The sequence below is a fragment of the Capricornis sumatraensis genome, chromosome 3, assembly GCF_032405125.1.
Source record: "Capricornis sumatraensis isolate serow.1 chromosome 3, serow.2, whole genome shotgun sequence".
Classification (NCBI taxonomy): Eukaryota; Metazoa; Chordata; class Mammalia; order Artiodactyla; family Bovidae; genus Capricornis; species Capricornis sumatraensis.
Window position 1 is genome coordinate 76,109,773 of NC_091071.1, and position 26,450 is coordinate 76,136,222.

The 26,450-nt window shown below is 40.9% G+C and overlaps 1 protein-coding gene across 1 annotated transcript in view; it reads left to right on the top strand.

Annotated features, from left to right (window-relative positions):
- Positions 1-4,329: 4,329 nt before the first annotated feature.
- Positions 4,330-26,450, top strand: part of GRB14 (growth factor receptor bound protein 14) — a 123,268-nt gene continuing 101,147 nt past the window's right edge. The window contains exons 1-2 of the mRNA XM_068967291.1: positions 4,330-4,520; positions 5,781-5,913. Of these exons, the coding sequence (XP_068823392.1) occupies positions 4,330-4,520; positions 5,781-5,913 (324 nt within the window). The remainder of the gene's footprint in view (positions 4,521-5,780; positions 5,914-26,450) is intronic.

Here is a 26,450-nt window from a genome sequence, read left to right on the forward strand (position 1 = left end):
TAGAATAGAAGTAAGACAGAACACAAGCAGACAACAAAGTCATTCCTGAAAAGCTTTAAAATTCATAAATTCTGGTGAATATCATCAAAAAGAAAAGACAGAAAGCACAAATAGCTATGTTGGACTAAGGAATAGGCCAATACAATACATCCTTTAGGTACTGAACAGTTAAGAAGAAAATATGAATAATTTTCTGCTAAAATATTTCCCTGATGGCTCAAGCAATAAAGAATTCACCTGCAGTGAAGGAGAAGCAGGAGACGTGGGTTTGACCCTTGGGTCAGGAAGATCCCCTGGAGGAGGAAATGGCAACCAACTCCAGTACTCTTGCCTGGAAAATCCCATGGACAGAGGACCCTGGAGCATGGGGTCACAAAGAATCGGACACGACTGAGCAACTGAACATGCCAAACATTTAAAAATTTAGATGAAAGAGAATAATTCTTATAAAATGCTAGTTAAAATTGTCACTAGAAATAAGAATATTAGATTAAGAATACTTGAGTAGTCCTGTAACTACTAAGAACAGTTTCTCAAAAAATATCAATAAGATATAAGACAGAATGGGACAATAGACTTTCAATACATGAAAAAAGAGCCCATAACTAGAATACAACTAGAATAAGAAAAAGACAGACAACTCATCATAAAACGGGCATGAGAACTGGTATTTAGCAAAAGAGAATGTCCAAATGGCAAATAATCATGTGAACAAGTGCTCAACCTCATCAGTCATCAAGAAAAGTCAAATTCTACCATGAGGTATTTCTGTACATACACCAGAATGTCTATTGTACAAATTCTAATAATATTCCAAAGGTCAAGGATGTGGAGAACTGGGGAAACATGCATTGCTGGCGTGGTGAAAATTGGCACAGTTAATTTGAGAAACTGGCAGTATCTACAGGAGATGAGCATAGATACAGCATGACCTCACAATGCCAGTTGTGTGTACATGCTCTGCAGAAATGCATGCACACCACCAAGAGAAAGGTGTAAAACGTTCACTGCAACAGTCCTGAAACAGTCCAAAGCGGGAAATAACCCAGATGCTGATCAGTAGAAGAATGAATACATAAATTGTGGTATTTACATACAATAGAAGAGTTAGAAAAACTAGAGAAACTTGTAAAAGCATGGAAGAATAAACAAAATAAACAAAAGCATGGAAGCATATAGTAAACAATGGGTCAAGGGAACCACCAAGTCAAGCACAAAAGGGTCATACTGCATGACTCCATTTACATAAAGGTCCAAACCAGACAACCTACTCTATTGTGAGTAGGGATGGATACTTATGGTTGAACTATGAGTTTACTATGATTACTCGGAAAATCTGGATTAGAGGGCGGGGCTTTGAGATGACTGACAATAATGCATTTCATCATCTGACATCAGTGTTTGCCTTATGATAAATCATCACACAGTTCTGTTTGTGACCTTCTTCTCTGTACATGGGCTATCTTTCTCAATTTAAAGGGTTAAGCAATTTGATTGGTTGAGAAAGGGAGAGAACAAAACAAAGAGGTCACATTTTCCTTAGAGGTAGGAAGGCTAGGATCCCCGGATTGAGACCAAGGGGCAGAAAAGGCTTACAGTGGGGGAGGGGCCAGGAGACACACTGCTTCCTTTACCATTTTACAGGCTCAAGTCAAAAATGAACAGCCCCTAGGGGAGGACTGGCTCTGTGGTGACAAGGTATCTGCTTTACTGTTTCAGATATCTTTATTAGTTATGGGAAGGAAAATCTCTTTTGAACTTCCCTTTTCACAGAAAAATGCCTCTGTATTCTCTTAGGCTGTACTAGGTCTCATAGCATTCTGTACCTTTTATATCGCATAGTTCTTTATTCAGAATCTTTTTTTTTTTTTAATCTCTTGGATACAAAAGCTAATTCTTTTGTTGGCTTGCTTCAAAAATGTGAATGAGGGAACTGTATCATTCTTGATATAGATCCTCAAGGTGTCTGGGAGTAAATTCAATATTTAACATCAATCTACAAGACAAAACTATTTAAGTTCTCATTGCTCAGAGATTTGTTCTTTTCCTTTTTGCCGCCACCCCCCCCATTACTACAGGTATAACAAGTTTTACTCATGGGGGTTAGAGGAGGAGTATAAAGCCTGCAAATGGATACTCCCTGGATTTCCACTAAATGAGAAAATGCCCAGAGAGGGGAGACACAATTGAGATCTCATTCCAACCAATGAATATTCTTTCCTGAGGTTAAAAATTTATGCTGGTAAGTGGAGCAGTATACACTACTGGGAAATAGTATTTCCAGTGATTCCAAAGATATAGTTTCCACCTACTCTTTTCTCTGGCAAAAAAAAGACAGCCTGCTCTCTCTTTCTCTGTATAAGACAGAAAGACAAAGAGAGAGTTGTTGAGTAGGGAGGGGACAAACCTCAGCTATTGATTCACTTTCCTGTTAGAATGTTCAAACTATATCATTTTCAGAAGGGAGCAATGACTGCCTGCAGGACTTTTGGATGAAAATAGGAATGATTGATGATGATGATGAAGAAAATATATTTCTTTCTTTATGTTTTTAGCTCAAGTTATCTGCAAATACATGCTTTTTAATTTTGCCGGAAAGACTTCAACATATCTGTACGTTTTACATTAAATTCTCTTGAAATCCACATAGAATCCAGACCATCCTTCAGGAAATAGGATGTGAATGAGGGCTTTGCTTGGCACACAGCACCAATATGTTAGCTATCATCATGATTAGTATTACTAATTTTATCCCTCAGGGGAACTACCATTTGGTCTGGGCTTAGCCATTGCATTGTATAAAGTGTCCTGGAGACCACTCTTGATGTGTAACCCAGGTCAATACTGCTATTTATTGGGTTTTAATTTTGATGTGGATTCTGTAAGCTCTTTGACTCAAAATTTTGTGCCTCTATGAAGTACTACAGATTTCTCACAGGCTGGGGATTAGCAAACCCTGGGCATCGGCAGTGGTTGGTGCCACGGGGTGTGTGTGTGTGTGTGTGTGTGTGTGTGTGTTGGGGTGAGGGGGGTCACACAGATATGGAGCAGGGGGGTTGCCAATGTCTCTAGAAGGCAGTGTTTGTGTTTCCCTGGCAGAGGTTGTGAAGGTTAAGAAAACCTGGTTAACAGAAGCCAGGGACAGATGTTACCTAATTTGGTCAAAGAACAAAGAGTGTATAAAACATTTGGAAACCCGGAACAGTGCACTGGGATGGGGCACTTATTGGAAGAGCAGAAACAGATTTACCACTCAGAATTCAGAGTAGGGCGACTGCATCTCAGGTGAGCATAATGTAATTACCACTTCAAGCAGTCTGGATTTAGGGCATGGAATCTTTTGGGTTGGAAGCTTCACTGCACTACTTTACTAGCCCTGTCTTGTACCAGGTACTCCATGACTTGGAGCCTCAATTCCCTTATCTGTAAAACGGGGTAAACGTCTAATTTATGAGGCCGTTGTGAGGTAGAACGCGACTAGGCAGAGTAGGGGCTCATTAGATGCGAGCTGCTCTTATCAGAAGAAAATGAATAATTTTCCTAATTCCTAAGACGTCAGGTTTACTCATACCTTACTCAGAATTCTCAAACATCTCCGTAGTTTTCGGCACCGATTGTACTGCCTGTTCCCTGTCCACCCCTTCTCCCTCGCCGGTGTCCTCAGCTGCAGAGTGGAAGCAAGAGGCACGTGGGGGAAAGACTGGGACAAACCTGGTCCCCCGCTCTCCTGGCACGGTGGGCCTGTCATGGCGGCCCAGCGACAGCTCTCCAATAGCAGAGCAAGAAGAACGAAAAGGTCTAGGGGGTCAGGGCTGCCCAGACCCCTGCCCCGCCTGCGCTCTGCCTGGCTAGCCCCGAGGGAGCGCCCGATCACATGGATCCCGCCTCCCGCGACGCGGATCCGCCCCGACCTCGGGCTCAGCCTCGCGCTCCGGCGCCCACCTGGGGAGCCCGGGGCCCGAGCCTCGCGGGCCGGCAGTCAGGGGCGCGGGCCCCCAGCCAGCGCCCCCCAGCGCCACGGACCGCGAGCGGGGCCCGCCCGGCGCCCTCCCCGCCCCCTCCGCGCCTCGCCCCGCCGCCCGCGGCCCCCACCCACCCGCCGCTCCTCCCCTCTCCCCACCCTCCTCCTCCGCCCCCTCCCCTCCCCCGCCGCCTCGCCTACCGCTCGGCCGAGCGTCTGAGCCGCCCGGGTCCAGAGCGCAGGCGGCGAGGCCACCGCACCTGCAGCGCGCTCGGGCTGCCGAACCGGCACCTCGCCTCCCGCCGCCGGATCTCCTTCTACCCCCACGCCGGGTCTCCCATGACGCCCGAGTCCCCCGGCCGGCGACAATGACCACTTCCCTGCAAGATGGGCAGAGCGCCGCGGGTCGGGCGGCTGGCCGGGACTCGCCGCTGGCCGCCCAGGTGTGCGGCGCTGCCCAGGGGAGGGGCGACGCCCGCGACCTGGCGCCGGGCCCCTGGCTGCACGCGCGGGCGCTCCTGCCCCCTCCGGACGCGACCCGCGGCTGTGCGGCAGACAGGTAGGCAGCCCTCGGAGGGCGCGGGGGAGTGTCCTGGGTTGGCAGCCGGCGAGGGGTGAGGAGGCGGTCCTAGGGGGTGAGCCATGTGCCCAGATCTGGGCAAGTTTGAGAAAGTCTCAGAAGACAATTCCCTTTGAGCTGGCAGAACCTACCGGATGGGCAGGACATTGCGATCTCCCAGCGCCTTATAAATAGCATCACCGATTCATTGAGAGCTCCGGGTCGCTCTCGCCTCTCCCCATCGATGTGAACTAGGAGGCCAAGCTCCAGGCTGACCACCCTCCTTCCTTCTTTACTGCGTTAAAAAACAAACAAACAAAAAAATCCCTTTTATGTATTATAAAAAATCAGAATAAATCAGTTCGCCTCCCACATGGAGTCTTAGAGCGACCCTGGAGAGGCAAAGTACGGATTGACATTTGAGCAGTCTAGCTGTTCAGCAGGAAAGAATAGAGGCTTTAAAGTGTTTCCCAATCTCCATAGCATTCAGCCCTAAGTGCCTGTAGAATTCACAATTTCACACATACTTTAGGAAAGAAAAAGGCTGCAACAATACAAAAATCTATAGTCTTTTATATTCATACATTTAAATGATGTCTTTTTTTTTTTTCCTTCAGATTTTCAAAGTGCTTCAACTTCACTGAAGTTAAAATTACTCTGCAGTGGACCAAAGTACATTAATACTAGCAAGTTCTATTCACTTACCTCCTCAAAAACACTGCCTTGCAGTTTAGTATCTATAAGCACTTGAAAAATCAGCAGACTGTGTGTGGGCCACATTGTGAATGAAATTTGAAGTGAGATGAACCACAGCTATAATTAATAAACCATAACTTTCAAAAGTGATTAGTAGAATAGAATAGGGATGAGTTCACTAAATGTTTATAGACTGTCAGTTTAGTGGATGCAAAACAATGTCTAACTCCTCAGGATGATTTTTACTTCAATAATTCTGTAGTCTGTATGTCAGTTTCAGGAAAATTATCCGAAGTGCTGGAAATGGGGCTTCCAGGCCTGGTGATTTTCTTTTTAAAGGCCAAAAGAAAAGAAAGAAAGAAAGAAATGCAAAAGGAGATTGATTTATATCAATTGACATGTTTTATTCTGACCCACAGAAAGTACACCACAGACCTTTCCTGTATACTTTACATTAGTATTGTCACAGAGTGGGGCATTCTGGCCTTAACTTTTTAATCCTGACAGCAATTATATTTTACATTCTGTTTTATGTAAATTACATCCTATGTTCTCTCGGTGTAGGAGAAAAAAGAAAGATCTTGATGTTCTGGAAATGCCATCTATTCCAAACCCTTTTCCTGAGCTATGCTGCTCTCCATTTACATCTGTGTTGTCAGCAGGCCTGTTTCCCAAAGCAAATTCAAGGAAAAAACAGGTATGCATTTTAAAATGTTCTAATTAACAAATCTTAGAAGTTCTATATTCATATAATCTTTAAGATAGTAACTTACAATATTAGCAAAAGATTAGCATGGCCTATTTTAAATAGCTCTATTAACTGACATAGTTCTTTGCCATTAGTTTCCTTTAGGGTCTCACTTTTCACATCTGTATAATGGGTACGTTAAAACATACCCACCAGGCTTTTGGAATGGATTAAACGAAAGAATATATATGAAGTACAGAGCCTAGGAGCTATTATTATTCATATTGTAAGAGGAGAGTTATATATGATAACAACTGATCAATTTTAACTCAGAAACTGGAAGAGCTGGTAGTGATTTAGAGGGAGAAGGGAATTGACCGGTTCTTTTAATACCTTCTTTAATCTTTTATATTTTCAACCCAAGCCAAACTTATTTACTAAAGGAAATTGATTATGGTGAATCTGTGGTGAAAGGTAAATGGAGTTTTGGACTCCACAGTTTTTCTTTCATTTCAGCGAATTCCTCAGTTTGGAAGCTTCTGACTGCAGAAGGCAGATACCTTGTAAGTGATGATTAGCTTATGGACTTAATTTTTATGATTTTCTTTCAAGATTCTAGTATGGAGCTGACTTGAGCAAATTAAACTTCAAGAACCAAGCAGCTGTGGGGAGATGCATCACAATTATAAAAAAAAAAGTGTTTCCTAGGTTAATCCCATCTCTTCTGAATATACTTCCTTCCAGTCTTGAATCAGCAAACAAAGAGAAGCTTCACTGTGTACCTTGTTCTTGCAAGGGTTGTTGTTTGTAGTTGCTAAGTTGTGTCCAACTGTGACCCCATGTACTACAAACAGCACACTAGGCTACTCTGTCTTTTACTATTTCCCAGAATTTGCTCAAACCCATGACCACTGGGGGCTTCCCTAGTAGCTCAGTTGGTAAAGAATCCACCTGCAATGCAAGAGACCCCAGTTCGGTTCCTGGGTTGGGAAGATCCCCTGGAGAAGGGGTAGGCTACCTACTCCAGTATTCTTGGGCTTCCCTGTGGCTCAGCTGGTAAAGAATCAGGCTGCAGTGTGGGAGACCTGGATTCTATCCCTGGGTTGGGAAGATCCCCTGGAGAAGGGAACTGCCAGCCACTCCAGTATTCTGGCCTGGAGAATTCCACAGACTGTATAGTTCATGGGGTCGCAAAGACTCGGGCACAACTGAGTGACTTTCACATACTTATACGTATATGTCCATTGAATTGGTGATGCCATCCAACCATCTCATCCTCTGCTGCCCTCTACTTTTGCCTTCAATCTTTCCCAGCATCAGAGTCTTTTCCAGTGAGTCTGTTCTTTGCATCAGATGGCCAAAGTATTAGAGCTTCAACTTCAGCATCAGTCCTTCCAATGAATATTTAGGGTTGATTTCCTTTAGGATCGACTAATTTGATCTCCTTGCTGTTCAAGGGACTCTCAAGAGTCTTCTCCAGCACCACAGTTCGAAAATATCAATTCTTCGGCGTCTAGCCTTCTTTATGGTCCAACTCTCACATCCTGACATGATTACTGGAAAAATCATAGCTTTGACTATACAGACCTGTGTCAGCAAAGTGATGTCTCTGCTTTTTAATATGCTATCTAGGTTTGTCATAGCTTTTCTTCCAAGGGTAGAAGCAACAAATTTAAACAGTCAGATACTTGCCATAAGGAGAGGGTTAATGAAAAGAGAGAAGACGGTTGATTATTTTCCCCCAGCTATTGTTCTCTTTCCTTTTTTCTGCACTTTTACTGTCTGTGATGTGTTCAATAATGTGTGTTTGGGTTAAGATGGAAGATGGGAATATGGATGATAGATTTGTTTGTGCATCATGGTGATGGAAAAATTGATTTTGAACTATCCCTGTGATCCAGGATGGGGAAAGGAAATGTCTGATGATGGCATAATGGTCCTTTGGGGAATTTAATACATCATTTCCCTATTTATGAATGGCCTGCTATGTTTCTTGCATCATACCAGGCTCTGAGGCACAGAGCTAAGCAAAAATGCCTCCAAAGGGTGTTTATCGGGACTTTCCTGGTGGTCCAGTGGTTAAAACTCCATTTTTTCAATGCAGGGGACATGAGTTCTCTCTGACTGGGGAACTAAGATCCCACGTACTGTGTAGTACAGCCACAAAGTAAAAGAAAAAATAATTAAATTAAAAAGGGTATTTATCAAAAGGTAGGGCTAGGTTAAGCATTAGGAGCTGAACAGAGGAAGGGAAGAAGACAGAGAAAGGCCTGGGTTTACTCCTGCTTTGAATTTGTGAATGAGCACTGGGAGAAAGCCTGTGTCTACCAGATGAGCTGAAGGGGCAGGGTTTCTTTTGAATAAAGAGAGAATAAACATCTTATGATTATATCACGAGAAACACTGGGCTGGAAGAAACACAAGCTGGAATCAAGATTTCCGGGAGAAATATAAATAACCTCAGATATGCAGATGACACCACCCTTATGGCAGAAAGTGAAGAGGAACTCAAAAGCCTCTTGATGAAAGTGAAAAAGTTGGCTTAAAGCTCAACATTCAGAAAACGAAGATCATGGCATCTGGTTCCATCACTTCATGGGAAATAGATGGGGAAACAGTGGAAACAGTGTCAGACTTTATTTTGGGGGGCTCCAAAATCACTGCAGATGGTGACTACAGCCAGGAAATTAAAAGACGCTTACTCCTTGGAAGAAAAGTTATGACCAACCTAGATAGCATATTCCAAAGCAGAGACATTACTTTGCCGACTAAGGTCTGTCTGGTCAAGGCTATGGTTTTTCCTGTGGTCCTTTATGGATGTGAGAGTTGGACTGTGAAGAAGGCTGAGCACCGAAGAATTGATGCTTTTGAACTGTGGCGTTGGAGAAGACTCTTGAGAGTCCCTTGGACTGCAAGGAGATCCAACCAGTCCATTCTGAAGGAGATCAGCCCTGGGATTTCTTTGGAAGGAGTGATGCTAAAGCTGAAACTCCAGTACTTTGGCCACCTCATGCAAAGAGTTGACTCATTGGAAAAGACTCTGATGCTGGGAGGGATTGGGGACAGGAGGAGAAGGGGACGACAGAGGATGAGATGGCTGGATGGCATTACTGACTTGATGGACATGAGTCTGAGTAAACTCTGGGAGTTGGTGATGGACAGGGAGGCCTGGCGTGCTGTGATTCATGGGGTCGCAAAGAGTTGGACACGACTGAGTGACTGAACTGAACTGAACTGAACTGATTAGGTTAATAGAGGAAGAAAAAAGAGAAAGAGAGTGGGTGTGTGTGTCAGGATCAAGTCAGAGTGTGGCCCAAGTGTGGGTAGTGACCCTCTAGAGCAGGACATCTGATTCTGAGTGACAATGTTTCTTCAGATCTGGTTCAGCAGATTGGCAAAGTGGAAGAAGGGTGCTATGCTGTGCTTTACTCTGACCAGTTCCCTACTTGGGCCTTTATGTCCTGTCCCACAGTGACCTTCAGCGAGAGCCCTGCACGCACACAGACAGATGTGCTGTGGCCCGAGCAGAGTTCTGGCCTGAATCCTAGGGTCCAGTCCCAAGGGTACTTCCATCAGAGAGGCACCCTCCCTGCTCATCTTTTCCTTGGTGCAAGGGTTGGGACTTCTGTGAAGAGAAGTGTGTCCTAGAGCTGGGCAAGAAGGCTCCTTTGTGCATTAATTTGTTTTGGCTGTGCCGGGTCTTCGTTGCAGCCTGTGGGATCTTTGTTGAGGAGCACAGGTTTTCTCTAGTTGCAGCACACAGGGGCTTCTCCTGTTGCAGCAGAGGGACTTCTCCTTGAGGTGTGGGGGCCTCTCTTGTTGTGGGGCACGGGCTTTAGAGTGCTCAGGCCCAGAAGTTGTGGCTAGTGGGCTCTCTCGTTGTGGGATCTTAGTTCCCTGACCAGGGATCAAACGTACATCACCTGCATTGCAAAGTGGATCTTAACTACTGGACCACGAGGGCAGGGCTTCCACGTGGCACTAGTGGTAAAGAACCTGCCTGCCAATGCAGGAGCCATAAGAGATGCGGGTTCGGTCCCTGGGTCGGGAAGATCCCCTGGAGGAGGGCATGGCAGCTCACTCCAATGTTCTTGCCTGGAGAACCCCATGGACAGAGGAGCCTGGTGGGCTACTGTCCACTGGGTCGCAAAGAGTTGGACACGACTGAAGTGACTTAACACACGGACTGCCAGGGAAATCTCTTGCATTCTTTTTGTTCTCTTTTCTGCACCTAGACTTTGCTTTTAGAACTGAACCTTTGTTTTTATTCCTTTCTATATGCTTAGTTCTTTGGAAGGAGGGAGGTTTTGGGGACAGGTGGACTCTATGTCAGTAACTCCCCCAAGCTCAGTGTCTTTCTGACACAGATTAACCCTTTACAAGATGATATTTCAGGCCCAATTATCTCTGACCTTTGGTTGAGATGATGTACTGGGTTTCCATTGACTATTATTTATGGCTGAAACATTATAGGAGACGATGTCTCATTTCTTTATAGTCTCTCTTTGATTTGTTTTGTTTAACCATTCCAGTCATTTTAGCAATTCTTTTTCCCCCATAGAAAAAGTGAAGAATTGCACTTGTTACTTAGAAATAAATGACCAGAAAGTTTGAAAGAATCCAGACTGGCAATGTTAAATCTCATGTGGCCTTTCAAAACCACAGCCGAAAACCATTTTACAGGCCATAGATACTTTTTTTGTTTTTAACAATTTGCAGTGTCTACATAATGCATGAGTGGTAAAATGAATTGATGCCACAAATAGAATATGCTTTATCTCTTTGTGCAAATAAAATGTCTTAAACTATACATTACTATATGCTTTCAATATTTTTATTTTAAAATACGAACTAGATTGGGATAGAATCTGGATTCTTTATTCTCCCCTCACCTTTTTAAAAATAATACTAGCTGGGTATATTTCTTCAGCATATTTCTTTGTGTTTGCCAGTAATGCAGATTTAAAGTGTGCCCTCCATATACATGATCTAGAAAAGTTACTTGCAATTTAAATTTTATGTGAAAAGTAACTTATGAATTTAGGTATCTTTTTTCTATTTCTGATTAAAATTTACCAGGAAATCATACCTGAGCACTTATTATTTGAAGAAAGGGAAAGAATATCTTTAGCCTTTGCAAAAGAATCAGTTCTTTTCTCGAGTTTTCCTCCCCCCAGGTTATTTTTGTACTTGGACTCAGTTTATGTAGTTGCTCTGGCTCATTGCTTTCCAGGACTGTGTAGGATAACTAGTTCAAAATAAAGCCACTGAAGATTTTAAAGATAAAAAATCACTTGTGAGAAACAGTGTCAAGGAAGTTTCAAGCTGGAAGAGATTTTTGAGATAAGCTGGTGAAACAGTCTTCTACAGATGAATAAATTGAGGCAAAGAAATGTTATGTGGCTGATGTTATCACAGCTAGAACCTGAAAATTGGATTTCTTGAAGCATAGACAGCCCCCTTTTAAGGAAGGTACAATATCCGCAGAAACTGAGAACTGTAAGAATAGCAAAGCAATAAACCTGTATCAGTTGTTGTTAGTTATAACTCTCCCCATAATATAAAAGCTGAGGCAGCAAATGCTGTTTGATGATCTCCACCTAAGGATCTGGATTCCTTTTTCTTTTTCCTTCCTCGACTATAGCAGTCTTTTTGTGTTTTCTCCCCTCTCTAGCTTTCTTCTCTGTCTTCTCCCTAAAACTGATATGAAAAATCTATCAAATCATTGGTCTACATCAAGTAAGTTTTATCAGTGTTATTAATAAATGGATTTCGTGTGTAGTTTACAGTCCATAGGCACACTGAGGCCAGGAAGTGTGTGTGTCATCCACATCGTAAGATTTTTTTTTTTTAAAGTACAAATCTCAGAAGTGATTTGTCCATGCTTCCACACTTTAGATAAAGGGAAATCGAAAAGTGTCATTTCTGTATGTGTTTGTCCCTCACCACACTATTTCTGGTCTATTTATATTGAATTAAGCCTTTTTTGTATATCTCAGTAAAATAAAAACTATCTTCCAAATAATTAAAGAAATTCTTTTCCATATGCTCTGCCTTTGGTTTTTGTTTTCTTCTTATATGTCCAGGACTATCAAACAATAAGTTCATCTCTGTCCCTAATGAAAGGGTCTCTGATATCATTCCTTCATGATGTCAGTAGTGATTTTAATTTATGCAGTGCTAAACTTGTATGTGTGGTTCTTATGTGGCTCCTGCATCATCCAAATTTACATACTCATTTCTCCAATATACATAGAAGAAGAAAGCAAAGAACTCTACTCCCCATTCTCATTTTCCAGATTTAGCAGTTATCAAGATTTTGTCTCATTTATTTCATCTATTCCTTTTTGAAATTTTTATTGTGTTTGTTGAAGCACAATAAATTACTTTTAAAAAAAAGTAAATTCTGGACATCCTGTCATTGCATCCCTACCTAGTTTTGTATGCACTGCTGAAAACTACATTTCCTTATTTAACCAACAGGTCATTATTCCCTAACAAAAATAAAAATTCCTTGAAAAGTGAGTCGTTCAGTCGTGTCCGACTCTTTGCGACCCCATGGACTATACAGTCCATGAAATTCTCCAGGCCAGAATACTGGAGTGGGTAGCTGTTCCCTTCTCCAGGGGGTCTTCCCAACCCAGGGATCGAACCCAGGTCTCCCACACTGCAGGCAGATTCTTTACCAGTTGAAGCACTAGGGAAGTCCAAGAATACTGGAGTGGGTAGCCTATCCCTTCATCAGGGGATCTTCCTGACCCAGGAATCGAACCAGGGTCTCCTGCATTGCAGGTGGATTCTTTACCACCTGAGCTGCATGTGAAAAATTTCTTGGTATCACTTAATATCCTTCATAATCAAATTTTCTAAGTTGGAATGATACATGAAATCCTCAAATTACAAACTGGTTATACTTCAGAATCTTTAAATTAGGTCTTTGGCTGTTTGAATTCATGGAAACAGCATTATACATTGTGTTTAGGCCGCCAGGCTGTTTTACAAAATCCTATATTATGTAAAATGAAATGCAAATTTTGTATATTTGCAGAAAATATACAGAAACAATACTTGCTCCTTATTGGGGTTTCAAACAAATATGTGTTTCCAGCAGCAGAGTGCTACTTTTGAATGTTGACACTTGATGAATATGATTTTCCTTGGGAGAAATTCAAAAGTGCCTAGATCTTTGTAGCAGTATTGAAGCAGGCTTTAGAACAGTACTTCTCACTGGACCACCTTCCTCAGAATCAGCAGGGATGCTTATTAAAAATATAGATACTGGGGCGTCTTGTAAAAGCCACTGAATAATAATATCCTGGTGAAGGGCATGGGATTTGACTTCTTTTTTTCTTTAACATATATACAAAATTAGGGGTACTCTTATTCTCTGCTGCTTTCAGGCTCTGGAGCAATTTGACCTTTCAAGATTGCAGACAATTTTATTTAGTTGAGAAAAGGTAGAAATATTACAAACGGACTTTAGCTGGTATTTTATCCAGGTATTGATTGTTTGGGGTGGATAGAGCCTCATGTGAACTAGTTTGAAAGGTTATATTATAGTACCCGAAGGCCAAAAGTTCACTGATCTCATGAGAGACTGGATTTGGGAATCAGAAAGCCAGCAAAAATCAAGGCAGCCACTTTCTCCATTCTCCCTCTTTATTTTCCCATAAACATAGCACATAGTCTCTGCTTCTTTTTCTAAGTCCATATCATCCTCTGATATTTCTCTATGGTCTTGCTCGTCTTGATGGCATGTCCCCGCATGTGGCCCCAAGTGGCCACCCTTACTGGAATAACTATTTCTTCCTGTTGCTGGTTTAGCATGTGGTGACTGACTGGAGTCCATATTTGGAGAGAGCTGTTAGCCCGCTATGTCCAGCTCTTATTCAGTCAGCTGTGGCCAAGGTGACACAAGGGACCTGGACCGCTGCTCACTCAGCAAAGGTTATGGAACAAATTCTGTGAGTAGGAAGTGCAAGTTCAGTAGGTATATGTATGGAGGTGGGGAGGAAATAATGAACAACTAGTGCCCTCAGGAAAAAAGCTCAAACAAAAAACAGTGGACACACAAATTCTTATATGAATGATATATGGTAACCCACTGATTAATTTGTCTGACATAATGTGCACAATTCACAGGATCCAACTCCTTTACCTCAAATCACTAATTCACTTGAAGGGAGTTTACTTGACAGTGGTTTCAGTTGATGACACCCTTCAGTGATGGTCATCTTCCTTGTTCCTTGTTCTTTGTTCTAAGCCTGCATCTTACTGAGGTCCCTTGGCTTCTGAGGACAGGAACTATCAACCCAGGATCCTCCCTACTTCATGTTAGATACCTTCGACTGTAACAGAAAACAGCTGTCTCTTCCTATTTTAAAACTTAAATCCCCTAGCAGATCTGCTTGTCAAGGTTTTATTTCCAGTTTGAAGTTTGCTTCTAATTTTTAGTTAATTTGCAGGATACATTTGCAGTCCAACCTTTATCTGCAACATGACTTTTATTTTTTACTTCTTTGAAAGCTCAGCTTCTAGTTTGTTTTTCCCTAGGGCATATATTAAGTTCTTTCAAGAGAAGGAAAATTGGAGTCATTCATGGTTCAATATAAATGTGGATCTTAATTAATATAGAAAAGCTTTCTGCAGTCTTATGGAGTTACTTTGAAACATGTCAGCTGATATGGAATAGTAATAAACTCAATTGTATAAGTATCTGAACAAGGATAATCAGACTTGGGAACTGTCCTTTCGACACTCTCGGTAAGGGCTAGCTTAATGCAGAACTTAGGAAATGGCCACAAGCCCTTTGCCAAAGAAAGGGAGCAGAAGGGAAACTTTCAGAATCAGTTTAGAAGTCTAACGGGAGAGCTGACATAGGAAAAGTATCTTTTACTTCTTGTCCTTCCCTTTGGTTCCTCTTTTTGAGTAGTTTTCAAAGCCACAGAGAGAATAAACACAAATAGCAGGATTACCATTTTTAACTATTGGTATTTTACAGATGTTTCCATCTATTCTGAAAGATCGTTTATAAGTTGGCTATTTATTCACTTGTATTTTTTCCATAGCTGTAAGATGGGGTTTCCCAGGTGGTGCAGTGGTAAAGAATCCATCTGCCAGTGAAGGAGACTCAGGAGACTTTTTCAGTCTGTGTTGGGAAGATCCTCTGGAGGAGGAAACGGCAACCTGCTCCAGTATTCTTGCCTGGAAAATTCCATGGACAGAGGTGACTGACAGGCTACATATAGTCCATGGGGATGCAAAGAGTTGGATTTGACTGAGCACATATAATGCTAGATATGATTATTAGGTTATTAGGGGAGCCAGTTAAAGTTTTTTAATCCACAGTCACACCTCCAAATGGTAGATTTACGCCATCCTCTGCACCAGCTTTTAATACCATTTCCATAGAAAGATGTAGGGCCATATGATATAACTGAAAGATACTGGACTGGGAATCCACAAACCTAGTTTTTAATACGGTCCTGCTGCTGAGTGATGTGTTGTTAGCCTATTGCCCACTTTCGGGGCCCCTGAGTGCTACAATTTTTATCTGTTGCTAGAGCAAGTCATTCTAATGGCTCTTGGAATATTAATACTAATGATTGCATAGTAGACAGGTGTCTTAGGAGGCTTTTTTGATCCCATTGGCCCAAGCATTTCCTTTTCAGTCTTAGATCTTCTCACGTGGTTACCACACCTCCGTTGACAAAGAAAACATTTGGGTGCCATGGGGCAAGGTGCACAGGAGCCAACTTTACAGAGATAATGGGGACAAGAAGGGGCTTTTAAACTTGACATTGTGCATCAGTGTGTCTAGATCCAAATAAGAGAAAGTCAGAAAGGTAGCATATCTGGAAGGGGTCAGTTTGTGTGGTGAAATTGTATTTAAACTTAGATATAAGGCTATAAGATTAGATATGAACAGTGGAGACTGGCCTAGGTTCAGTATGCACTTGGTTATGCTTGGCTTAAAGGGTCTGAGGGGCTTATAACTTCTATGTCCTTTTCTAAACTCCACTTGCTCAAGTCATTTGTTTGATCACTCAAGTCAAAAACCAAGGAGTCCTCTTTCTGACCTTCTTTCAAGTACTGCTACATCTACCATCCCAATAAACTTGAATCCATAACCTTCTCTCCATCTCTGCTGCTACCATCCCAACTTGAGCCTCTGTCTTCTGACATCTAGGAACATTTTAAATGGCCTCCTTTTGCTTCTGCTTTAGCCTATTGTGGTCCATTTTCCATATACTTGGTAGAAATGAACTTTTAAAAATGTAGATCACATTATGTTACTCCCTGGTTGAAAACTTTTTGATAGCTTACGAGAAAATTTAAAATTCTGCCTTGGCCTACAGGTTCCCAAGCAGTTTGCTTTCTGTCCATGTCTTGAACCTCACCTGCATTCTACTCTTCATGTTCTAACCACTGGAGAGGCACAGTCCTGCCTGAATGTGAACTTGGCAGGCTTTTTTTTTTCTACCTCAGAGTCTTGGGCTTGGCTGTTTTCTCCATCTGGAACCTTTTTGTCCTGGTTATTTACAAAGCTGACTCCTCTTTAGATCCTAGCATAAGATCATCTCATCAGGGAGGCCTTTTTTGACAAGTCAACCTAAAGTATCCCTCCACACTTTCTTTCCCCATTCTATCACATCTCCTGGTATATTTCCTTGGTCATAGTTACCATAATCTGAACAGTCTCATTTATTTTTTTGCTCTAGTTATTTTTTTTCCTCTCCAAATAAAATACGGTGGTTTTATTGTTCTTGGATTCTTTTAAGGAAAGAATGAGTAGATGGATTATTGAAGATAAATAGTTAAAACCAATTAAACAAACTATATTTGGCATATTTATTCTAATCATTGTCAGTCATCTTTTTCCTCTTCATCAAATTTTAAAACATTAAAACATATTTCTAATTTTATTAACAGATTCTATTTACAAAAAACGAATATCCTAGGTTCGTAGACCTGTGGGATTTTAGCAGTATATATCTTTTTCTTTCATTATGCACATAGGAAATTTTGGTCATGTGTAATGAAATTAGTGGACATATTTCTGATTTTAATCATTATTCTCATTTAATGGAATTATAAGTGATAAGAACATGGTGGATTGTTACACTTCCAGTTTATTGTGTGCTTAAAATCTACGCATTTAGAAAAAAAATAAGTGTAAATATGAGTTGGGTTTTTAATATGAGTCTCTCAGAGTACGGGGTATATGTTATTATAGTGTGCATGCATGCATGCTAAGTCACTTCAGTCATGTCTGACTTTTTGTGATCCCATGGACTGTAGCCTGCCAGGCTCTTCTGTTCATGGGGTTCTTCAGGCAAGCATATTGAAGTGGGTAGCCATGCTTTCCTCCAGGGGATTTTCCCGACCCAAGGATTGAACCCAGGTCTCCTGCATTGAAGGCAGATTCATTACCATCTGAACCACCAGCATGTGCGTGCTAAGTTACTTCAGTTGTGTCCGAATCTTTGTGACCATATGGACTGTAGCCTATTAGACGCCTCCGTCCGTGGGATTCTCCAGGCAAGAATCCTGGAGTAGGGTGCCGTTTCCTCCTCCAAGGGAATCTTCCTGACCGAGGGATCGAACCCGTGTCTTTTATGTCTCTTGTGTTGGCAAGCTGGTTCGTTACCAGTAGTACTACTTGGGAAGGCCTATTATTATAGCAAGTGTTTTAAATTATTACCTATTAATGTCATCGATGAATGATTTAGGCCAGTGCTATGATATAGAAATGGGGAGACATATACCCTGTGGATATACAGAAAGCCTTTCCAAGAGATTTACAAACTCAGAGATTTAAGATAACTAGTTTCCAGATCCTCATCCTCCATGTGTACTTCCTCCTGACAGCTACCTGTGTTCACAGTAACTGTCTCACTTGGTGCATCACCCTGGGGCATGAAAACCTCCAGGGCATCACACACAGGGAAAGCTTCCTTTAATGATTAATCAGAGTGCAACAAATCAGAAGGGGTTCTTGTCTTTTTATGCCTTATATTTTTGTTAAGGGGCAACATGGTTAGAAATAAGGATTTTGGCTGGTGTTGAAACATTCTGAATTCAGATATATGATGGGAGTAATGACAATTTTCACTTTTTCTGTTTTTCAGTTTACATTTACTGACTTAGTTCTTCCCTCTACTGACTGTTGTCAAAGAATATATAACTTTTGAGGGAGAGTTTCCTAAGAACAAAGCAAAAAGCGAGTGCATCAGTGGGAAATACTGAATGCTGAAAATGGCCTCTTGTGATGTATTTAAATGTAGTTTATATGTATTTTCCACTGTTCTCAACACTTGAGACATATCCACAGCCGAAAGAAAATGCACCTACAAACACCTGATGTTATACATATTACTAAGTGGGTTCTGTGGATGAGGGAAGTTCTCCAGGGAGCCGACTTGGAGCCTAGGTTTGCCTGCAGGAAGTATGCTGGGGCTCAGGGCACTTGGAAACACTGTCTGTGGGATGAGCACAGGACAAGTTGGGGTGCAGTGCAGCCACAGCAGAAGCATCAGCTGATATCATAGGAGCTAGAGCTGCAAAGGCCCTATAGCATTGTTCAGAATTAGGGCACAGAGGCTGCTCAGCAGGGACCTGAGCTTGAACATGGTGACTCTCCTCAGCTGAGAGCAGTGACAGGTGGGGAAAACTTGCATGCATGGTGTGCTTGGTCGCGCAGTCATGTCTGACTCTTGCAACCCGATGGACTGTAGCCCGCAGGCTCCTCTGTCCGTGGGATTTCTCAGGCAAGAATACTAGAGTGGGTTGCCATTTCCTCCTTCAGGGGACCTTCTCAGCTCCTGCATTGGCAGGTAGATTCTTTACCACTTAGCCATCTGGGAAGCCCTTGTCCTCAGTCACTCAGTCGTGTCTGATATTTTGCACGCCCCACCCCCAACCCTTAGCCAGGTCTTAGTGGCTGACACTATAACAGCTGGGAGAATTAGTCCTTCAGTCCTGAAAAGGGCAGTCTTGGATTGTATGCCGCAGCGTCTTAAGGATATAATTTATACATTTTTTTTTCAGCTTTTATGTGTCTGTCTTAGTATTGTGGGATTTTATCAAATTATATAATGAACTATTCATTCCAGTCAATTCCCAACCTATTTAATCATAACATACATTAGTATTTTCCACTTTCTATTAATCAAATGGGCTCCCAAGGTGGCTCAGTGGTAAAGAATCCTCCTGATAATCCAGGAGATTTGGGTTCAGTCCTTGGGTTGGGAAGATCCCCAGGAGAAGGAAATGGCAACCCACTCCAGTCTTCTTGCCTGGGAAATCTCATGGACAGAAGAGCCTGGTGGGCCACAGTCCATGAGGTCCAAAAGAGTTGGATACAACTTAGGTGACTAAACAATGACAACATCATCAATAAAATACACTAGACTAATTTCTAGAAATATATACAGGTTGCTTTCATTAAAACCATGAGAAAACTTTTTCATGATGAATACTATAATTAATGAAACCCTTTCTAATTTTATACCTAATTGTTAAAAATTACTTCCAAAAGCTGAAAATCAAGGTGTGAATGTACATTCACACAATTATCAAAGGAATTCCATGGCCTCCCTAGCACTTCATCATACTACTCAGAACTCTAAATTCTGTATTATTTTAATTTTGAGTGCTTTCAGCTATTTCTTTAGAAAATGTGTTTGATAATTAATTTTTACTGGTTTTTAAAATATTTTTTCTCAGAATGCATATTGATCCCTCCATTTGAATTGAAAAGTAAAGCTGGACTTTATTTGATAGAACATTAGTCTGATTTGTCTGATTGATTTGAGAGGGAGGACTAGCTTTTCCAGTTATATGACTGACATTTTTCTTAAATTGAATGCACTAAATTTACAGTCCTAAACCTTTTTTATTGTTTAATTTAGAAGGATTAAAATTTTCAGAATTGATTTATGGTTGATTTACAGTGTTATGTTAATTTCTGGTATAAAAAGTGATTCTGGTATATATATATAATATATATATGCTTTTTCATATTCTTTTCCATATGGTTTATTACATGGTATTGAATATAGTTCCCTGTGCTATACAGTAGGACTTTTGTTGTTTATTTTATATATAGTGGTTTGTGTCTGCTTATTGCAAACTCCTAATTTATCCCTCTCCTATTCCATTTCCCTTTTGGTAACTGTAAATTTGTTTCTACGTCTGAGTCTATTTATGTTTTGTAAAAGCTCATAGTTTGTATTATAGTTTAGATTCCACGTATAAGTGATATCATATAATACTTGTCTTTGTCTATTTGGCTTACTTAGTGTAATAATCTCCAGGTCCACCCGTGTTGCTGCAGATGGAATTATTTCATTCTTTTTTTTGTCTGAGTAATATCCCATTGTGTGTGTGTGTATATCACATCTTTTTTATCCATTCATCTGTCAGTTGCTTCCATGTCTTGCCTACTGTAAACAGTATCTATCCCTAAACTATAAAGTACATTATAAAACAAAAGCATTGTATTGAAAAAAATTGGAAAGAAGTCATGCAAAAACCTCATCAGCATGTTGGTTTGGCCAAGGTGTAATAAATTTAACACTTTTCTCCCATATTTGTTTGAGTGTTTTACTTTGAACAAAGTATATTTAAGTGAAAGAGTGTTGGCTGTTTTGATAAGCTGTCCAGAAATTGAGACAATGAATTAATCTGATTGGGTAGCAAATAGTTGGGTGGTTTACAATTCAATTTTTGGTTACATTATAAGAGCCCCTAATTGATTTATTGGATGATTGGTCATTAAAAATGAATTTTAGCTCAGCTGGAATTCAGAGATTGATGTTGCTTTCTGTCACCTCTGCACTCTTTTCTCCCTTATTCAACGTAATTATTCTCTAGCACTTACTGTCAGCTGGCATATTATATGTTCATACATGTATCCGTTTATTCTCCCAGTACATTTTTCCACTCTCATATAAGCCCCGTGAGGGCAGAGACTTTATTTTATATGCTATTCAGTTTCCAGTAGATAGAGCAGTGTCTGGCGTTTAATAGACCCTCACCCTGATGCTAGGAAGGTTTGAAGGCAGGAGGAGAAGGGGATGACAGAGGACGAGATGCTTGGATGGCATCGCCGACTCAATGGCCATGAGGTTGAGCAAGCTCCAGGAGATGGTGGAAGACAGGGAAGCCTGGCGTGCTGCAGTCCATGGGGTCAAAAGAGATGGACACAACTGAGAGACTAAACGACAACAGTAAATTTTGCTGAATGAAAGAATAAATGAATGAACTAATGCATGGGAAAGGGGCAGAGGAAGTAGGTGTTATTAAGAGAAGGAATGAGGGTGTGTTTGAGAAGGTATTGATAGTTTAATATAAATAGTAAAGAGTTTGGAAGAAAACTTAGGAAAGTAAAATTTAGTTTCATTACTGGGAAGGTTCTGATATTGTTAGATGTTAAAAGAGATCCTCATCAGAATAAACTTTTGAGTATTGATTTACCACTATTAGCACATTCTAAATCCGGATTACCGTTGCTCAGAATAAGTGCTGTTCTTGTTTCTTTGGTCTCCTTGTAAGCATTTTCAGTCTTACCAGCCCATGTGTGCCAGTTAAAAAGCATGTATGCTTTATGGGACCAAGTCCAGTAAAAGCTTTTCAGTCAACCCACATTCAGAGTAGATTACTTTCATTCTTGGGAAGGGTGACGAAGCCCAGTATTGAGATGAAAGGGGTACTTTGGTATTATTTAACTGTGTATTGGCAAGACTCAGGCCAGTATCTAGTTTCTCTTTAGAGACATTTTGCATTATATTACAGTACTCTTACTGTGCTGTGCCAGGGAAATTAAGATCACCAGGAACTTTCTGTAGGTCATTGGCTTAGAATCTTAGGGCACTGGGAACTTGATGTTTTGTTTTAATGACCTCATTTAGGTTGAAGCTGTCTTTGTCCCAAAGGCATAAGGACTTCTTTACCAAACCATGTCTATGCCTTGGGAAATAAATGGGAAAGGTTTAGAGGAAAGTGATTTGAAAGCATTGGATCAACCTCCATGTAAAGAATACTTGATAAACTGGGACTCTTCTGTCAAGAGAGATGAGGAAGTGGTATAATTAAAGTCCTTTCCACATGGGTGTAGCCATTCAGTTGATGAAACATGTTTTGAAGGTTGAAGGTAGTTTTAAGGAAAGGGGAAGGAAGAAATGTTTACAGGTCGTATAGTAGTTCATCAGCCTTGTGCTCCAGCAGATTCTTCTGCAGAGATTTCCAGAGGAAATGAAGCATGCTCTCCATGTTTCTCAAAGTGGGAGGATATAGTGTGTATATGCATGTGATGTGTATGAGAATGGTGGGAGGGCCATATGGGAGGTTGCACGATACACATGGAACACCTTTCTGGAACAATCATTTTGATTGAAAATGAGAGGAAACACTTTTATGTTAGAATAAACACTCCTGTTTTGATGAGTCAAATGCACAATTTACATGGATTTTTAAGAACAAATTGGATACCTTAGAGTTCTTGCCTACCCCGAGAAGGCAAGTGCTGTGTAATGACTTTCTTTGGTATTCTTGATAGAAAAGAATTTTCTGGTAGAAAAATTTGAGAAACCCTAGTGTCGTTTTCAGGTCTGTGGAAAGTGGCTTTTTGTAATCCTCAAGAGGATGAGCTGTCATCTCTGTTTTCCTTCTTGGTTCTTTTCTAGCCAAAGTTCTTTCTCGCTGAAATGTCTCTGATTTTATTGGTACCTATATCATTAATCTTGAGGGTATTGGGTTGTTAAACATTTGAAGTGTTTTTTCCTACTTGACTTTCCAGCAGCATGGCAGGAAATTGCTCTCACTAAAATCTCTAAAGACCACCATATTCCTGAAGACCTACTTCGGAGCTTATTTTGATACCTCAGCAACTTGGGGTTTTTTGACTACCCTTTCCTTTGTGAAACATTTTCTTGGCTTCTACCTCTTATAGGTCTCTGTTGGAGGATCTTGATGTTGGTATTGCTTAGGGTTTTATACTATAGCTTTTTATTTTCATTTTATTGCTGAGGGCAATCTCATCTATTCCCGTGGCCTCTATACATAAGTCTAGATTCGATTTTCCTGGGCTGTGTGCTAAATATCTTTATTTGTGCAGACCATAGGCATTGCACAGTCAGCATATTCCAAACCAAATTAATACTTCTCCTGTTAAATTTGCTTCTTCTCCTGGGTTGCCCTTCCTAGGGAAATCTCTGCTTATACTAGAAGAAGATCAGAAATCTTCCTTCTCTTTTGAGTCCTCGGGATTCTTCTGTCTCCTCATTCAGCTGGTTACAAACTTCTCTTGGAAAAACAACTGTTGAATTCATTCATTTTTTTTAATGTGCTCTCTGCCATTGTCATAGTTCAGGCCAAATCATCTCATAATTACTTTGAGAGTCTCCTCACTGGTTATTCTATTTTTAGTCTTATTCTACTCCTAAAAGTGTAATGTGCTTAAAACAATTTTTTTTTTTAAATTGAGGAGCTAAAATTCATATAACATAAAATTAAGCATTTTCAAGCATATAATTCAGGGGCATTTGGTACATTTACAGTGTTGTGCAATAATTACCTCTGTTTAATTCCATCACCCCAAATGGAAACCCTGTATCCATTAAGTCACTCCCGAACCCATGCCTTCCCCCAACCCCTGGCAACCAGTAATTTGCTTCCTGTCTCTATGCATTTAGCTAACTTTAGATATTTCATATAAATGAAATCATATAATGTATGACCTCTGTGTCTGGTTTCTTTCACTTAGTAAGTTTTCGAAGTTCATCCACTTTGTAACATGTAATAATATGCTTTTAACCATGAAATAATTCCAAACGTGGAGAAGTACTTATTTTTTCTTTTGAGGAAACAGGAGGTTGTTCATTCATGGTAGCTCCCTTCTTTGTTCTTTTGTTCTCCATCCTGTTCTGTCTCTCCTTTCTTCCTACTGTGAGGGAAGCACTGTCCTAAGGTGGGTGAGCAGCCTTCCTTTCATATTTTTGTACTTTTGCAATATATAGCACTGTACTTTGTTTTAGTGATTTATGTAAAAATATATATTATATGAATATCTCCGCAACTTACAGTTTCGTTCAACATTTTTGATTATTCCACGTCAGTAAATGTAGATCTAGTTTATTTTAATTTTATTTCACTGTATGTATATATTACAATTTATTTATCCTTTCTCCGTTGAAGAAAATTGAAAATCTTCTTAATTTCTATCATTAAAAAACACACTGAAGTACACATTCTTATGCCCATGTGAAGGCGTTCTCTGCTGTATGTATTCACAATTGGGACTGTTTGGCTGCAGAGCAGGTACATAATCAGTTTCGCTAGATACTGCCAAACTGTTTCTCTAAAGTGGTTGTACCCACCAGTACTGTGTCTCCATTCCACATTTTCTCATCAACAGCTGGTATTTTCAGATTTTACAGTTTCTGCCAATATAATGAGTGTAATGAAATTAATTATGGCATTGATTTGCTTTAGATTGACTGCTTGTAAGGTTGCACATCTTTTCATTTGCTTCTGACCATTCATGTTCTTTGTGAATTATCTATATTTTTCTATTGTGTTTTTTATTGATTTGTAAGAGTCCTTTATAGTTAGTATGAATGCTAATCATTTTATAATTGTAAACACTGCTGTGATCTTTTCTCAATAATTATGGCTTGTCATCAGTTCAGTTTAGTTCAGTTCAGTTGCTCAGTCGTGTCTGACTTTTTGAGACCCCATGAATTGCAGCACTCCAGGCCTTCCTGTGCATCACCAACTCCCGGAGTACTCTCAAACTCATGTCCATCGAGTTGGTGATGCCATCTAGCCATCTCATCCTCTGTCGTCCCCTTCTCCTCCTGCCCTCAATCCCTCCCAGCATCGGGGTCTTTTCCAATGAGTCAACTCTTCACATGAGGTGGCCAAAGTATTGGAGTTTCAGCCTCAGCATCAGTCCTTCCAATGAACACCCAGGACTGGTCTTCTTTAGGATGGACTGGTTGGATCTCCTTGCAGTCCAAGGGACTCTCAAGAGTCTTCTCCAACACCACAGTTCAAAAGCATCAATTCTTCGGCATTCAGCTTTCTTCACGGTCCAACTCTCACATCCATACATGACCACTGGAAAAACCATAACCTTGACCAGACAGACCTTTGTTGGCAAAGTAATGTCTCTGCTTTTGAATATGCTACCTAGGTTGGTCAAAACTTTTCTTCCAAGGAGTAAGCGTCTTTTAATTTCCTGGCTGTAGTCACCATCTGCAGTGATTTTGGAGCCCAAACAAATAAAGTTTGACACTGTTTCCACTGTTTCCCCATCTATTTCCCATGAAGTGATGGGACCGGATGCCATGATCTTTGTTTTCTGAATGTTGAGCTTTAAGCCAACTTTTTTTTAGTAGTGTCATGATACAGAATATTTTATTTTAGTTTAGTTAAATCCAGTTTCATATTATTGTGCATCTTAATAAATTTTTTCCTCCTATTTCATGAATATATTTTCATCTAGTCACTTCAACATTTTGCTTCTCCTACTTGGGTCTTTAATATAGCATGACTTATTTTTATACATGATAGGATTCTAATTTTTTTCCAAATGAGTATCTACTCTACAAGTATCATTTATTCACCACCTCTTCTTTCTCAAAGCATTTTAGCATGCTTTGATCATGTATCAAGTTCTCTTGTTTATAGAAAATTAATAGTTTTAAAGGGCCAATCAGATTATTCCATTCTTAAACCATTCCACAGATCCCCATCATTCTTTGAATATTGATTTTACTGGGGCCCTTGGGGTACTGCATAGCGGAACCACCTTTCTAACCCTGTCACCAGCCCTTTCCTCATGTATACTCTGTTCTTTAGTCACACTTTACTCCTTTCCGTTTTCTAGTACATGATTTTTATGCTTATCTGACCAGTGAGGATTAGGTCTCTACATAAGACGTTTGACTTCCTGCATCTCTTTTCTCCTCATGCTTAGTCACTCAGTTGTGTCCGTCTTTGCGACCCTGTGGACTGTAGCCCACCAGGTTCCTCTGTCCATGGGATTCTCCAGGCAAGAATACTGGAGTGGGTTGCCATGCCCTCCTCCAGGGGATCCTCCTGACTCTAGAATCGAACCCAGGTCTCCCACATGCCGGTGGATTCTTTGCCATCCTAGCCACCAGGGAAGCCTGAGTACAAAGCTAGCTTCCAATGCCTCTCTTTGAGCACTGTGCTGAGTGAGGCTTCTCTTATCTCCCAGCTCCGTGGTCAGTGCTCTGGCATTTGCTCAGCAAGTTGCATCATCCGTCTGATTACATATCATTGTTCCACTATCCAGAAGTTCTCTGGGGGCGGCAGGAACCAAGTTTGCCTCAGACGTCAGAGCATTTCCAGACCCCAGCCTTTTGCCTGGCATCTTGTAGACCCTCTATAAATACTTGCTGAATTGAACAGATGGTTCAGATAACAATTTTTTGTTTTTGTTTTTTTTACCTAAAGTAGGATTTGTCTCTGAAAAATATCTGATAGGTGATCCATATCGTCTCCTTAAGCATTTT